The 17,443-nt window shown below is 41.7% G+C and overlaps 1 protein-coding gene across 1 annotated transcript in view; it reads left to right on the forward strand.

The window, feature by feature from the left end:
* The window catches only part of LOC147728263 (thioredoxin-like), a 119,976-nt gene that overhangs the window by 62,618 nt on the left and 39,915 nt on the right, over window positions 1–17,443 (forward strand). The window contains exon 3 of the mRNA XM_086963762.1: window positions 1,244–1,303. Coding sequence (XP_086819888.1) covers window positions 1,244–1,303 — 60 coding nt within the window. The remainder of the gene's footprint in view (window positions 1–1,243; window positions 1,304–17,443) is intronic.

The raw sequence follows: 17,443 nt of genomic DNA on the forward strand, positions 1-17,443 counted from the left end.
TTGTGTATAAAAAGAAGAGGCTGGTTCTGTAAAAACGAGCAGTCTCCTGAGAACATACATGCGCTTCACGCTGTTGTACTTCTAGGATACCTGTTACTGGTTGCAGCCAATAAACTCGATCCTTGACATCACCTAGAAGACTCTGTGTTTCTGTGGTCGGAAACAGGAAGAACTCAAGAGGTCTTTGGGTGTTCCCCTGGCACCGCCGGGTCCATAAAAACCCGGTACCTCAATATGCCCAAATATTGTAGCTTATCAATTTGTGAGTGCCCCAAACACCAAAGTCGAGTTTGGGCACAATTTGCATTTTAAAAGCAGTCCTGCAACACAGAGCTGTTTTTAAACGGACCTCAGGCTCCAGCAGTGCACACGTGCAAGTTTAGAAAGGGCTGCTGGCCTATAAACTGCCATGCCCTGTTATATACTAAAAGCATAAAGATATTTTTAATCCCCCTGTCCTATTATGAACTAGCTCCCCATAGGGGAGGTTAAGCCAATAATAGGGGTACCCTAACCCATAGTGTACCCTAGTGTATGTGGGTGTTTTCACTGTATTCTAAGTGTCTCTTTCAGCATAGCACTGGCCCTGTGCCTAGTTAGGCAGAGCCCAGAGTCAGTCAGAGATCTTTCACCACTAGTACCAGTCAGCAAAAAATTTAGGGGGGTTGCCCAGGGCACATGATCCCATTGCAACAGCAAGGCTCCAGCAAATAAGTTGGCTAGTGAGATTTGGAGGCCCCTTGTATGATTTCCAGTTGTTAGGAGGTCTTCTGGCACCATTTGCTAACATGAGCGGTCCTGAGTGGCCGCTTTCAGCAGAGCTGCTTTTAGATTAGATTAAAAGCAGGAGCAGACTAGATAAATCAATGTGCCCACACGCTCGTGCACCACGTGGTGCTGTTCTGCCTGATTTTTCAATGCAGATCATACTACCAGCGCTAAACTGCACCACATGGTGCATTTTCCCCCCATTCGTGGAGTTCCACGGAATCTCGCTGAGTTTTTATGTAACTCCACAGAATTCCGCAGGGTGAAATTCCATGATTTTCGCCTAGTTCTAATTTAAACCCAAGGGTTATGTTATTCAGCTTGATTAAGCTGTTTGTCATTGATGGTGTGTAAAATAGGACCCTCGAATCACAGGATGAAGGCGCAATAATTGCATGATGCCTGTCTAGATTGACTTGTTTTTAGTACATTTTGCACTTTAAAATTTAATTCTTTAATTATATTTATTTCATAGGAGTTGGCTCATCGCTATTACAATGTGAAATTCGCCACAATTGACATTAACGAAGTACAGGTGAGTGTATCTTTAAATACAAATATATTGTACTGTGAATTTGCTAAATAACTGCAAAAACATGTCTTGCCAATTAGTTATGAATGCTACATTGCCACTTTAGTCCATGTAGTTGGGATTCAGTTTGATTTATTTTACACATTTCGTCATTCTGCATTGGCTTAGTTCTTTTATCAACACTGTACATAAGTAAGTGACACTAGAGAAGAAGACTATCTATTAAATGGTTCAGTATTTACTCAGGTACCAAGTCTTGACTTTTGTGCCTTTTTTGCACTAATAAATATCCCTATTGTGTTGCTAAAATGTAACGAGTTTTTATTAAAACATCCAAGAGAACCTCATAGGAGAAGCAGCAGCTCTGCTATTGCTTTTTTGCATCTATGGTGATGACTTCTGGCTTCTCTAGTCTTTCCTTCTCTAAGTCTCATTGCAGCCTTCCCTTTTGAGGTGCAGATACGATTCTAGGCATTTGATTAGCTCCTTTCACCTGGCGTCCTCCCTAATCTGTGGTCCTACCCTGAGGTGACTACTACTTCGTCCATCCGAGCTTAGTGCTAAAGGTTTTTACATCCATTTTTGTACTCTGGACTATGATTTGTTGTTATGCTTTAAGGCCATTTCCTTGTTCTTCCATGGTCTGCTCATTCATTGTTAGTTAATTTCGCAATCCCTGTGTTGCTGCAACAACTCTTGTGTTCCTGCAACTTGTTCTTTGCCTTATAGTTCGCATGTCCCTGTTCCTTAACTGACACTGTGGTTTGTTTTGTCCTGCATACTAGAGTCTCTTGTTATGTCTGAATAGTATCAGCCCTGTTCCTGTCCGGACTGTAGATACCCTTGCCTTGTATTTCAGAGTTCCTTGTTCTCATTCATTATTTCGGTTGCTTATCTACCTTTTTAGTTTCACTTGTTTGTTTTGCTTTCCAAATTACTTCTGTCTGCTCGTTCTGTACTCTTCCGTGCTTCCTCCTTTCTTTATTTGTTAGAAGCCAGTCCACCCTCTTGTGAGCCCTTTTCTGTGGTCTGTTCTCCTTTTCCTCTCCTGCATTTGTGTTCAAACATTTAGCTACTGTTACTGGAGAGTGCTAGTGAGTTATGAGGCTGGGTGTCTCATACACAGAGATGCACTCAGTCCTCTTATTCCATAAGGGCTCCTGTGTATCTCAGACGACTGTGTGAGGAATACTGGGGCATATTATCAACAAATAGTGATATTTATCGCTAAGTAGGGTTAGCAGCAATTTTTTTATCGCAGCGCATCACAGGATTTTACCGGCAATAGAGGCAAAATCTGTGAATATCGCTGAGAATACAGGGATATTCACGCATTATCGCTAACAGGGTCTTAGCCATTATATCCACCTCACATTGGATATAATGGCTAAGAACTGGTCGGAGCAGGTGTTCATTTTTGGAGATATTCGCGCTTAGCACAAATATTTCCATCGCTACGCCTGTGTTGCTAATAGGCGATAGCGATGTTGGCGACTGATTTCAGTCGCGAACAGGTTGGGTACGCCCACTTTGCATGTCATTAGCGATAAATATCGCTGACATGCAAAGCGGGCCCCATACCGCTCGCTATCGCCTACAAGCTGTTGCTAACTGCTGTTAGCGACAGCTTGCTAATAGGGTGATAGTATAATTGCCACTTAGTGGCCAAAAACAGCCGCTAAAGCAGCAAAAATTACCTATCGCCCCCCTTGATAATATGCCCCACTGTTCCTTGCTTTGTAGTGTTTTCTTTTTGTTGTATGCAGATTCTATTCAAAGGAGCATACAAAATGTAATTTATGGTGGCTAGACCCTCTTTCAATCAGTTTATTTGTAGAGCACACTACTTACAAGTAAGGGCCTCAATGCACTAACGGGGGCGGAGGTACTGCTACCGCTAGAACAGCCAGGTCTTGAGGAGTCGCCTGAAGGCCAGCAGGTCCTGGGTCTGTCGTAGGCGGATGGGAAGGGTGTTCCAGGTCTTAGCGGCGAAGTGGGAGAATGATCTGCCGCCGGCGATCGCTCGACGGATGCGGGGGGCGGTGGCGAGGGTGAGATCTGTGGAGCGGAGCTGGTGGTTCGGGGTGTAGAACTTTATGAGTGGCTCAGTGAATTGCAATACCTGAACAAACATTTGTTTGCACAGGGATCACATTTGCAAGTGTTGCAATAGTTATCACAACCTGTACCTACTCGATGTAATGAAGATTATGCCTTTTGTTAAATTGTTAAACTTGACACATGTTAGAGAGGGGAAACTATCCAGTGTAGCAACAAACTCGGCGTGTTATGCCCCATTTTGAGAGCAAACGTGTAACTTCTACAGCATGATGCCTGCCTAGTATTGTCTTCTACAGGCATTACCCTGTTCCAGCCCTGTCTTCAAATCCCAGTCCCCTCACACCTGCCACTGTCTTCAGCTCTTGTGCTGTACTTCTTCTTCCAGGGATTCAGATGCTCGCTCCTACCTGCTAAATCCCTCCTTCCGAATGCCCTTGTCTATGCAGAGAACAAGCTCTCTTTTAGTCATTCAACTCCCAGACTCCATGTTTTCCTATTGGATCTCCTGTTAGTCAAGTCAAATACATCTTTATTCAGATATTTCATAATTAAACCATAAATGAAAACACAATACAACATTTCTTTGACATTATAAATACAACTTTTAAATTCAGTGTTAAAAACCGCATAATAACATCAATTTAAAACTCCAAGGATTCATAAATCATCAGTTCCAAGGGCCTTATTTATGAGGCCCCTTGCGCCATCGGAACGTCACTTTTGTGCCGTTCCGTGGCGCAGAAGCCTGCGTGATATTTATCAGACAGCACTAAACTACTTTTTTTGGCTCAATGCTGCCTGATAAATATCAGTCCCTTTGAAGCAGTGTTCTGCGTTAAAGGGGCGTGCAATGGGTGTTGCTGGGGGCGTTCCCAGCAACATTCATGGCCTTTTGACACTGCCCGGATTTACGAGAAATCGTCAATCTGAGGCAGTGCCAAAAGCTTACGCCTCCCCAGGGGAAGCGTAAGGGAGGCGCAACGGGGAGAAATATCTTTCTTTCTCCTCATTTTTCCTTTTTCTATGTGTGCTGCATTCTGCAGCACACATATAAACAGGAAAAGCCTCCTGTGATTATTTTGGAACTGAAAGGTTTCCCTTCCCGTACAAAAATAATCATCCCCGCAAAGCAGGCACCCTTGCACCATGGTGCAAAGGGGCCTGCGTTGGCGCAGGCAGCCCATTGTGCGCCAGCGCAGGGAAAAAGGACAGGAATGCGCCGTATCTGATAGATACGGCGCATTCCTGCCCTTTTCTTTTGTCATAGGGAAGCGCGGCAGGAAGGCCTGTTGCGCTTACCTACGGCAAAACCTCATAAATGAGACCCCAGGTGCTTTAGACTTTTCCTTCTTCATAGTGCTTGTAGGACATAACTAACAACCACATTACAGAACAATAAATCATCCAAGTTAATAATAAAACGAAGTCTAGCTTTATGAGTAGTGATACCCTTTCATGTAACTACAGGTTATAAAAGCTGTTTTCTGAGATGAATGTAAAATAACCAAAACAATATAACATGCATAGTGGATTACAGCGATATCCCATCACAGGGGCATGAGATTATACCCTTGTTCCAATGTCTGATCTGTGGAAATGCCACCAGGTGATGTACTAAACCTAGATAAAAATGTGTAAGTATGTACCTATGATTTGGATTTGGGACATTAAGCTGATAGGGTTGCCTACCAGCCAAATGTTTAGTCAATAGAAGGGCATTAGACAATGCTCTCCGAGGACCTTAATCATCTTCTTTCTTGCTCTCTAATATCAGTGATCATAGCCTTGAGTTCACCTTAAGAGAATTGTGTTATCGACGATGGTCTTCAGAATAAATATGAACCATTCAAATCATTTAATAGTTCTTTTATGTTGTATAACCAAATGATCCGCAGAACGTTATCCAAGTCTAGACAGTCTGTTATGATGTTGCTTTCAAAGAAGGCCTCTCATTTGATCCACACTGCATGCCAGAGAAGAACTGGCATGATATACACAGCATCCTAAATATGCTAAATACCTAGGTCCTTATGGATGGCTAGTAGCAAGGACAATTGTAGGAGGTTGAGGAGATGTCTGAGAAATATATTCCCTTGCCTATGGATGATCAAGTTTGAGCCACAACCGCATAGACTCACCTCGTATAGGGTCGCACATAGGCACTTACTTCTGTGTATTGCCAGAATTTTCCTGATCAGTTTGGAACCCAATTCAGTAGCAAATCTGAAAATCCCGTCTGGTGTTCTAACCAGATTAAAGGTAACAGACTTCCTGTGTTTCTCCCTAGTGTTAGATTATATGAAAAGAATTCCCAAGGCTGATGGTCTCATAATGGGAACATCATTTATAAATTGTGAACGAATCTTAAGGGATCTCTTCCTGCTGATCACAGTATAACTGTACTTCAAATTCACCTTTAGTGCCAATCTCTCCATGTATGGGGGGCTGGCGTTGATCAAGAGATGTAATCCTTGTGGCGTCTCTGACAAGAGAACGGTGTCATCCACATATAACAGTTTGAGAACCTCTCTAGAGCCGACTCTTGGGGAAGCAGACTTAAGTTGCTGCAGTTCGTCATCCACCCCATTGATATAGAGGGGAAATAAAAAAGGTGCCATTACGCACATCTGCCTTACTCTCCTCTGTATCCCAAAGGGCTGTACATTCTCAGTAATGAACCTTTGCTGTTACATTCAAGTACATCCCAGGTAGCATTATAACTAGATTCTCTGGGGCGCCTAGTATTTTTAAGATGTGCCATAACTTCTTGCAATTGACCAGGTCAAAAGCACCACTCAGGTCCATAAAACACAGATGGAAACAGCTGCCCTTTGCCCTTGTATATTTCCCCAATAATAAAACAAGGTCCAGTCCTTGTTCAACCATTACCAGTCCCTTTCTAAACCCATACTTAGATTTTCTTAACATAAAGTGTTCCTCTGTCCAAATCTGGAGCCTCTCTAAAATGACATTTTCCATTAGCTTAGCCGAATAATCCAAGAGTGAAATAAGGTGATAAAATGAGGGGTTGCCTTTGTTACCCTTCTGACAAATTGGGATGGTGGTTGTCTCTGACCAAGCGGTGGGGGAGAAACCCTGCTGCAGTTGTGCTGAATACCATCAAAAGGGCAGGTGTCCATAGGTTAATGAGGTTTTTATACAAATACACCAGGGCGCCATCCATGTCAGTGGCCTTCCTTTAACTGATTTTATATAGGTTCAAAATAACTTCCTTCAATGTAAAAGTTGCCCTGCAATCAAAATGGAATTGGTCATTGTCGGAAGAGAGTGTTCCTCCTTTTAAAGGGTTGATGACAGTAGTGAAATGACCAATCCAATTTAAAGAAGAGGACACATTATCAGTTAGAAAGTTCCCAGTTATGGTTTTCCAGAACAGAGTTACGCCATCAGTTTTGGTGGCTAACAATTTACCCCAAGCTTCTTCCTGGAGTTATTCGTTCCTATTAGTTACAAGTTGCTTGTACCGTAATCTTAAACTATGGATCGCAAAGCTATCTCTAAGTTTGTAGCGTGACACACATTTTAGGCTTTTAAGGGTGGTTTTACAAGCCTTATAAAGCCAGTCCTTAACTGGGCATCTGTTGGTGTGTCCTGGTTTTTTCAGATCGAGATCAATGGCTTCCGAGATGTTAATTTGTGCCTGCTATATATTTGCTGGATCTGTAGTATGAACAAGACAGCCCACAATATCTTTCATGCAAATTCTCATTAGAAATGTGTAAAACTCATTGGGATCGACTCCTTAACATTTCAATCTAAACCCCTCTGGGTCCATTTCATGAACTTCCTTGGTAGTAATCCGTTGACGATTAAGAGCCTGTATTATTAGGATCAATAGATTATGATCACTCATGTAATTATTCTGAACCTGTAATTTGGAAATTTTGATTATACAATGTCATGAACTTATAATATGGTTGATCGTTGACCCATCAACCCTCCCAAACAATGTGGGCAATAAATAGTTACAGCTTTGTGCTATGAGGCTCAAATTATATCTGGCCAGCAGGGTATTCACCATAAGAATTGGGCAAGAAGTAAATGTGACCATCTTCCTCTGCATCAAAAACTCCAAACACTTCTTTGTCCGGATAAATACATGTAGGGAAATTGAAGCCCACCGCCCAGATTAAAAACGGAGCCTTTGTCTGGTGACTTAAAAGTTGTCTAGAACTTTTACAGCACTAAAACCATCTCAGATAATGGATTGTAATATTTATTGTTCAAAATACTAGGAGATCCGTTCTCCACTAGTAGAACAAATTGTACAAGGGGGAACCTGTATAGGACTTAGAAAACAACAAGATCTTATTTTGACCTCTTTGCTGCCGATGGCGTAGCAGGAGTAGCCACCGAGACAAAACCCTTCATAAAAATTGGTTCTGTGGGCTGTTTCCTGGATATAAATAAGCTGTGTGGGTAGTATATGTGCCTTCCAATCTATCGTAGATGTCTTACCAGCTATCTGTGCCACATTTCATGATATAATGGTGACATCACTAATTAACTTGTTTGATATTGTGCATGTTTCTACATCTAAGCAAGACCTATTCCCTATATCTTGATCTATGATAATGTATGTACATACATCCTCACTATTGTATAATCGATTGATACCATTATTGGTAGTCAATCGATATCGCCCAAGGATTCTAAAGGAAATTCTCTTGAGCTCACCCCCTTCAATACCAGTGATTGAATTGGTAGCCCTTTAGGTGGCAGGTTCACTTAATTCTTAACAAGTTCTGCAGGTCTTTAAAAGAAAACCCAAGGGCACTGCTTCAATTTTTCCCATTGGTGAGAAATTGTACAAGTGGGTAGCAGATAACCCTGTAAATAAGTCATTAACAAAGCGGGAGCAAAGAAAATTGATAACAATACAATCTCTTGTGAAAGATTTCCTAGATCTACTTGCTCACTTTGCTCTCCTCACTATTACAATGTCATTATGTAAAACCTGCATGGAGCCAACCCTTTGAGATAACCAATGAACAGACTTGTCCTTTAAATCCGGCCAAGACCTGGCTGAGTTAATAGAAAGGAGCACCTTTTAATATTATGACATAGAGTTGTTGCAGTAGGTGAGTCAAGTACATCCTGTGGGCTTAATGAAGGGATGTTGAAGGGGCTGGGAAAATTTTTATCACCACCCTCTGAAGAGCTTGTTGCTAAATTGGTGCTTAAACATAGGTGATTAGACTCACCATTGGTTGAAGCCGAGTCTGTGTTACAGCACTGAGACAATAAAGCGACAATTTATTGTAAATGCCTTAGTCATGAGTTATCGTCTTTCGTTTTACCTTTCTGTGACAGAGTCATCAGTTTCCTTGTTATGGGCTGGACTACTGTTTGTTGAAGAAACCAATTTGGACTTGGCAAGGTCCTCCAAATTTTTTAACAATGACTCAAAATCCTCCAGTTTGCTCCTTATGAGGTTAAATGGCAATTTCACATGTTGTTCTAGGGAATCAAACTCATCCATCATAAGCTTTACATGTGGTTCGAGGTCTGGGCCCGGGATTCCGTTTGGGTTAATGTGGCATGAATGTTTCTGGGTCTGGAGATGCCCCTTGATTTTCCTTTACGAAATGAGGGGTTTTTACTTGTGGGGTCTTGGCTTGCTAGCCCTTATTTTTGTTAGATGGTGAACATTTCAGTTGAGATGGAGAGGCAGTAAAAGTGCTAAATGAGGAATTTAGAACACAGGGTTAGGTCTGTCAGTCTTACAGTTGTCTTTCCTCAAACATTTTGGCTTGCTCCTCCATATTTTTCTAATCTCGTTTGTCGGCTTCAATCATTCCAGTCTCCTGTTTTTGCTGACTTTGTTTTTGTTGGCTTTAGTGCTCTGCATACTTTATCACTGCTTACCAGTGATACAGGGCCTGTGCTCACTCCCTAAAAACATAGTAGAATTTTCTTATACCCAGGGCCACTGGAATTATGTGATTGTGCAGCCATGGCCATTGTCGGATAATTGTACATTTGCCACATTTGACACATAATCCATCATCTGCTGCATAATCTGCAGATTTAAAAAAAACTTTTTTGGTTTCTAGTTCAAACATGTCAAAAGTAACTAAAAACACAACAACACGTGTTGCTGTGCAGTGGAAGGACTTTTGTAAAGGTTGATTGGTCACCTTCGTGTTGCTTATTGGAGTATTTGGGTATTAAACTGCTACTAATGACGTGCACACAATGCCCAGACAGTGTAAAAATACAAAATAATGAAGCAATACTATCAGAAAATGAGCTGCAATACATTGCAAAATTTGCATTTTCTTGCTCCATATTTTACTCAAACCTGACGCTTAATTTGTCCCTCCCCGCTCCATAATTCCAGTGACCCTGCTTATACCAAATTGGCATCATTCATTTACTTTTAAGTCCCTACTAAAGGGTTACTACATGTATTCAGAGCTGTCTATGAAATACTACTGGTGGGCCTGCAGCACTTATTGTGCCACCCACTTAAATAAAACCTCACAAATGTGTCTCAGATCTGCCATTGCAATCTGAGCATGCAGTTTTAAACTGCCATTCGACCTGGCAAATAACACCTCTTGCCAGGCCTAAACCTTCTTTTTTAGTACAGATGTCATCCCTAGGGCAGGCCCTACAGAGCGCAGAGGGCATGGTGCGTGTATTTAAAAATTAGAACATGTACTTTTAAGTTTTGCATGTCTTGGTAGTGAAAAACTCCCAAATTAGTTTTTCACTACTGTAAGTCCTACCTCTCCCATAGAATAACATTGAGTTACCTTATTAAATGTAATAACTGAAAACCTTCAATTGGGATCAGGTAGACAGGTTGGGTTTAGATAAAGAATAGTCATTAAAAGCCATATTTAATGGTAAAGCCTGATTTTTAACCATAATTCTGAAAATACCACTTTTAGAAAGTTGGCACTTTCTTATCCTAACCATTTGGTGCCTGCAGCCTGGTCCTGGCTCAAATGACTAGGTATAGCTGGCGGTTGGTCCTTGTGTATTGCTCCCAGACAACACGACAAAAGGAATCTAGGCACTGGCAGACTGGTCCTCTCTGAATTAAGGAAGGAGAGGAGCTGTCACTTACCACACTTGCACATCACAAAGGGTGTGCCTGAGACCTCTCACAAAGGGTATGTCACTAGTCTTTTGTGATGGAGGAAGGGGATGCTGACCTCTCAGGGGGGGTTAAACCCTCAATAAGCTACACCCATTTCAAAGAAGGAACCAGGTATAAATATTGGACCTCTGACACCAAATCTTCAGTACATTTCTTGACCTGTGGAAGACTCTACCAGGCTGAAGGACTGCTATGCCATTGAAAAGACATCCATTCTGCTGCACTTCTGTCCTGTTGAGCTGATGCCCTGCTGGATTGCTGCTGAAAGTGGTCTGCCATTCCATCTGTGGATCTAGCAGAACTGATGCGTCTCCCCTACTGTGTGTCACAACCTCCCAGCAGAACCAACATATTTCCTCTCCTGCGTGAACTTCCCCAACTCCACATCACTCATCACAGCTTCCCTTAAGCACCCCTGCATGACACATCTCCACGCAAGGATCTCAGGGTGCCCATCACAACTCATTGGATCCGCCGCTGCATGGCACAACTCCACACAAGGACTTTGCCTACACAGCTCACTGGAATAGCTGCAGCTCAACGGGTATCCTACCCCAGACCTCACATTGCCTCTGCTGTGCGATACATCCTCCATGAGGATGACCACATATCCTTAGTTGCCGCTTTGTTCTTTTTGGCACTGTATCCACCGAAATCTTCAAAATTGCACGTCTACAATTCTACTGGTTGAATATTTGTTCTTTTGGGCTTACTCTATTTTTCTAATTTTATGTGGGATTTTTCTTGTGTTGTGTTTCCACTTTACTACTGTTTGAAGGGCTCCATAAATACTTTACAAATTGCTTCTAAGGTAAAGCTGGCTTTAGCAGATGTTATTTTGGCGTTTGCTTGTGACGTCACCCTGACAAGGATTGTACTTGCTGTTTGAGCAGGGTTTCACACCCTTCTATCAGTAACCCAATTTCTTACAGCAGGGATTACTCATCAATGCACTAGACTCTATAACTGGCTCAGTGCCTCCATCAATCACCTCCCCCGATCATCAGGGATGATGGTGGGAGAATTTAACAGGGCCACGTTTACTGCCCACTTGGTTGCCGCCAGCCTTTCCGCAACGTTGGTTAATTCATTGTTTATCAAACCCATTGCCCCCTATAGATAGTTAGTAATTATGTTAGTGGAAGGAAGACTCACCGTACCAGGCATCCTCTGCTCGATCATCCTTTTACCCATAATTAATGATTATTTTCCGGGTACTATAAATCGTGGGGCACTTTTCAACACTGCCTCTTTGGTAGAGCAGTGTTGTTGGGATTGAAGTTCTGTCCCCGAGATGAGCTCCCCAAGGGCTTGCCTGGTGCCTTCCATGCACTTGTAAGGCACTTTCAAGTAAGCCCCACCTCTTTGGTAGACAGGTTTTGTGAGACTGATGTCCTGTCTCCAAGAATGGCGATCCTCTTGTATTTTCAAAGGACATGGCACCCCCTCCCAATTCCATCGGTTCCTGGGCTGTGAAAACGCTTTCCTTCTACTAATACATTGCATGAAACTTATCAGTGAACACTGCTTGCGACTCTAGAGAACAGCTCTGTTTTTGGCAGCTACATCATCAAATGGGAGACTGCACCATGTAATGCACTCACCTGATCCCAATTGTGAAGACAACACTGGAGCCAATGCTGGACCTCCTATCCCTCACAGGGGGGAGCCCACTCAAGGAACAGAAACTCCTTGAACCAAGAGCTTCCCTTGAGGGAAGGAGGTTGGGATAAAATAAGAAAAGAGAGACTTACGGTACTGGATCTGCTCAGTGGCTATGGGACACTGTGTAACAGGAATTGTTGCTCCTGAGACCTTCTGTATCTGCGAAGTAGGTATTCACTGGACCAGACCCTCTGGTTTTGCAATGACGCAATGCACTGGAAATGACAAGCGGAGGTAGTTACCATCAGCACACTAACAGGGCTCTATATACAATGAACATGTATTGAGTTCAGTGACATACACTTACATGTTTCATCGGCAGCATGGCATGAGAGCCAAAATACCAAAATCAAGGATTTGGAGTGCGGGACGCTCCCACAAATTAAACTCGGAACACAGACTTTGTTACTAAGTTCATACATATCAAACACTCTGACGCGCTTTCTCTTGGCACTATGATTCATCAGAGAAACAAAAGCTAAAGTCTCTTGTCCTTGTGCAATCACAGTTCTAGCGCCAAGGTTGCAAAAGGTTTCGGGGCAGGAACACACAAGAAGCGCTGAAGAAAATCACGAAGAGGGAATGGAGGAAAAGTCTCATCTTTGAAGACGCTGATACTCAGTCCTGCTTACCACTATAGCAGGATTAGTGCGCACTAACCTGATATCAAGTACTTAGCCTAGTTCTTCCACTTGTCTTAATTTCGAAAAAGGACCCAAAGCTTGATCCACAGAGAGCGAGGCCAATCCTTGACTCATGGTTGTGCCTGTTCATATACCCTCTCGAAGGCTCAATGGATGTAGCTAGATCATGTAGAGCCTATAGATAAATCCCTAGAAACCAACTACGTATACCTTTACACCATCCTTTCATTCATTATATTAAACAATCACACGTTCATAGCACATATTGATCAACCTCAATCCCAAGTATATTCTCAGAATGAAATGTAGTACTTACAGTGTTTTATTAGTATAACATCGTTTCTTGTCTTGACATTTAAAATTACGGAAATGTTTCTGAAAAAATACACATAAACAATAAATTACAAACTTAAACACAATTTATACATTCCACTTAATGTTGTCATACATTAATACATAAACAGTTTAAAGAGAAAGCATGGGAGCGGAGCAAAGCTATCCACTCTATACAGACTATAGAACTCTGACAGATCGGGGAAAAGATAATTCAAGAGTCAACCCGACAAGCAGACTAGGGGGATTTCCCGCATCCCAATATCTTACACGGGAATCCAAATTATTAATAAAAGACATATATATATGTGGAATTGATATACTATCAAGGTATAAATTTGCGGCTTAAGCCTATCTCCACCTGAGAAAGGAAAAGGAAAAGGCGAGGAAGAATATATACTCTAATGCGCAGTGGAATAGAAATATAATTCTAAAATCAGAGTATCTACTTTCCTACAAGACCACAGTAGGATCATACTATTAATGAAACTACTGGAAACCTTGAAGATGTAACTATCAAATGAAAAAAGTGACCCCATATGAAATACTGTCCTGAAAAAGGTGGCCCCATATCTATTGGTCTCAACCACCGAAGCGCGTCAACGCCTATATTAGAACGAGAAATCCCAAAAAAGGGGAGGAACTTTGAGATACACGGAAATTCCTGTACTAAGTTTCCCTCGTAAAATATATAGGGCTATTGGATCAGATCAGTATCTAATTAAAACATTAGAACAGTTTTTTTAAGTGGGGTGATTCCAATGCTGTTTTTTTGATTATGTTTTATGCTTTCTCTTTAAACTGTTTATGTATTAATGTATGACAACATTAAGTGGAATGTATAAATTGTGTTAAAGTTTTTAATTTACGTTGTCCGGGTATGAATTGCTGCCGGCCAGTAGTATATTTTTTGTAGGATTTCATTTTGATAGCATTTCTTATCTGTGACAGGCCTGTGAAACGCTCCGATTCACAGTGCACTGCTGATGCTCTTAAGAGTGCGCGTTCAGTAGTGTGTGAACTCGAGTTTCCCTACTTTATTTTTTCTTGCAATATTATATAGCGTGAACTCGACAACATGGCATGAGCACAATTTACATTACAGAAGAACACATTCATTTGTGGTAGGCACGGGGAGACAAGTCGATTTGCCTGGAATCACAGGATGTTGAGCTGATGCAGAGATTCGAACGTAGCTCCCCAGCTCTAAAGTTCGCAATTCTAGAACTTGTGGCGGGAGGTGTGTCTAAAAGTGTATGTCGGTGCTGGTCATCAATGAGAGAGACCGGTGCATTTTTCAAATGGGTGGTGAAAAAATATGAATATGTTGCTGGAGATGTGGGCCGCCGTGCCACCAAGTACTTACCGGGGCAGGGTAAACACCCATTATTCCGCAACTTTCTTTCCGCATACCATCACTCCGCATACTTTCATTCCGAAAGTACCATGACTCCGCAATGCCATTATAACGCATGGCATTAAATTTTATATGCTTTTACCACACATAGATTTACAACGAAATTCGTTGTTAATGCATGAATGGTAAAAGCATGTTTTTTTTAATGTTTGGATAAGGCAAGTATGGATATAGGGGGATATGTTTTGGAGTACTGAGGTACATGTTTTGGGGTGTTTGGGTATTTTAAGGGTTCAGATATAGTTTTGGGTTATGGGGTACAGGGGTAGTTTTAGGGTTTAGGGATAGGTATGGGTTTTGGGGTACAGGGGTATTTTTAGGGTTCAGGGCTACCTTTGGGTTTTGGGGTATAGGGGTATTTTTAGGGTTCAGGGGTAGGTTTGGGTTTTGGGGTACAGGGGTATTTTAAGGGTTCAGGGCTAGGTTTGGGTTTTGGGGTACAGGGGTATTTTTAGGGTTCAGGGCTAGGTTTGGGTTTTGGGGTACAGGGGTATTTTAGGGTTCAGGGGTAGGTTTGGGTTTTGGGGTACAGGGTTATTTTTAGGGTTCAGGGCTAGGTTTGGGTTTTGGGGTACAGGGGTATTTTTAGGGTTCAGGGGTAGGTTTGGGTTTTGGGGTACAGGGGTATTTTAAGGGTTCAGGGCTAGGTTTGGGTTTTGGGGTACAGGGGTATTTTAGGATTCAGGGGTAGGGTTGGGTTTTGGGGTACAGTGGTATTTTTAGGGGTCAGGGCTAGGTTTGGGTTTTGGGGTACAGGGGTATTTTTAGGGGTCAGCGGTAGGTTTGGGTTTTGAGGTACAGGGGTATTTATAGGGTTCAGGGCTAGGTTTGGGTTTTGTGGTACAGGGGTATTTTTAGGGTTTAGGGATAGGTTTTGGTTTTGGGGTACTTATTTATTATTATTATTATTATTTATAGGGTTAAGATGGGTTAGTGTTTAAGGGTGTTGGGGTATTTTAAGGAGTAAGGGTGGGTTATGATTATGGGGTGCAGGGGTATTTAAAGGGAACAGGGTGGGATTAGCACACAATATGAGACATGGCATGAAGGGCGGAATGTACCACACGCCCCCAGCATTTGTCACGCCCCCAGCACACGCCCACAGCACAAGGCAGACACGCCCACAAGGGACTGCTTTGCTGGCACAGTTCTTTTACCTTTTAAATGTATATGGTGGGCGTCTGCATAGCCTATGTCCTTCAGCTTCAACTGCCCTTTCCAACCCTGTATAGGGTGTTGTGATTGGTGCTGTGGTTCCTGAGAACCCGCCTCAAAGGTTTGGGCTTTCTCTTTATTATATTAGTATAAATGTGTATTTTTCGGAAACATTTCCGTAATTTTAAATGTCAAGACAAGAAATGATTTTATACTAATAAAACACTGTAAGTACTACATTTCAGTCTGAGAATATACTTGGGATTTAGGTTGATTAATATGTGCTATGAATGTGTGATTGTTTAATATAATGAATGAAAGGATGGCGTAAAGGTATACATAGTTGATTTCTAGGGATTTCTCTATAGGGTCAATTTGTCTAAAGTACCCTGTTCCCTGGAAATAGTAGGGTCATTTCTCTCTCTACGCTAGATCATGTTGGACTCATGACCGTCTGGAAGGTTCTCAAACTCTTGAACAAAACACGTGTTAGTACACTCGCTTTGACTTTACATAAAATACAGGTGCAACTTGACAGATGGAACCAAATTGAAAGGAAATGAATGTATCGCTTTTGCTCAAATGTGCATAATTGAAAACAACACCAAGGTCCTTGCAACAGCGGTTGTAAGGCATTCTATTAGTTCACGGGATTCTGGGGTAAGCTTGCAGAGACTCAATGGAAAACCACACTAAGGCACTAGTAACAGTTGGTGCAGGGTAATCTATTGGTTAACGGGTTCCAGAGTTGGGTTGCTAGCAGGGATTCAAGAACAACGGAATCACAGGCTTTGGGGAACATCTGTCAAAGTATCATGGTGTATTAACATTAGATGCACTGACCCCAAAAAATGTAGGCATCCCCAAATTGCACTAGAGTTTCAAGTTCAAAATAATTTATTCAAGATGTGTTGAGTTAATCACAAGAATTCTTTTTATTTAGTTTTCTTTCTGTAAATTACATTCTTCTTCACTTTGTAGTATCCATTTTAATTAATTTTGTTGAAAATCATGTGTCTGTAACATAAATATGTCCAATGCATTTCGGGCTAGGCCCTTTATCAGGGGCTTAATCCTACAAAAATAGAAGAAACTTAAACTCAGTTCAATATTGTACAATGTTTATATTCGCATAAATCAACCATGTTATTAATGGTGATAAAGGGTGATAGCTTATATATCCCCAATGAAACATGTGTGCTGGTAATAGTCAGTCAGAAAGAAATCCTAAATTGTTATGACCAGTAAATAACTGCTTCTTGCATGCTCATAAAACCAAAGAAGAAAGAGTGTGTTGCTGGTTTTATTATGTGAAAAGGCTGTGGAACAAGAATTGTTGCTCAAGAAACTGTTGTTAGGGATGAAGCCCGATAAGTTAAGTATTTAAAACCAGCCTTTAATAATTCTTTCGACTCGTGTGTATGGATTAATCAACCATGCTAGTGACTGTGAAACAGCGTGAGTGAAGATTGTTGTGAATGATAATTCTCATCATTCAAAACATGATAATATAAACCACATAACATGGGTATGACTTACTGAAGCTTTGAGATTTCTTTCAGACTGGCTATTACCAGCACACATGATTCATTGGGGCAGTGCTTAATTTGTAAAATATGAAGTGCAGGTGCTCAAATGGTTGTAGGAGGCCACACCGACTTTTCCCAGGATCCACCCACTTTCTTCACTGACTCCACCCACTTACTCTATTGACTCCACCCACATCCTCACATGAA

This window comes from Lissotriton vulgaris, chromosome 3_1 (genome assembly GCF_964263255.1).
Source record: "Lissotriton vulgaris chromosome 3_1, aLisVul1.2, whole genome shotgun sequence".
NCBI lineage: Eukaryota > Metazoa > Chordata > Amphibia > Caudata > Salamandridae > Lissotriton > Lissotriton vulgaris.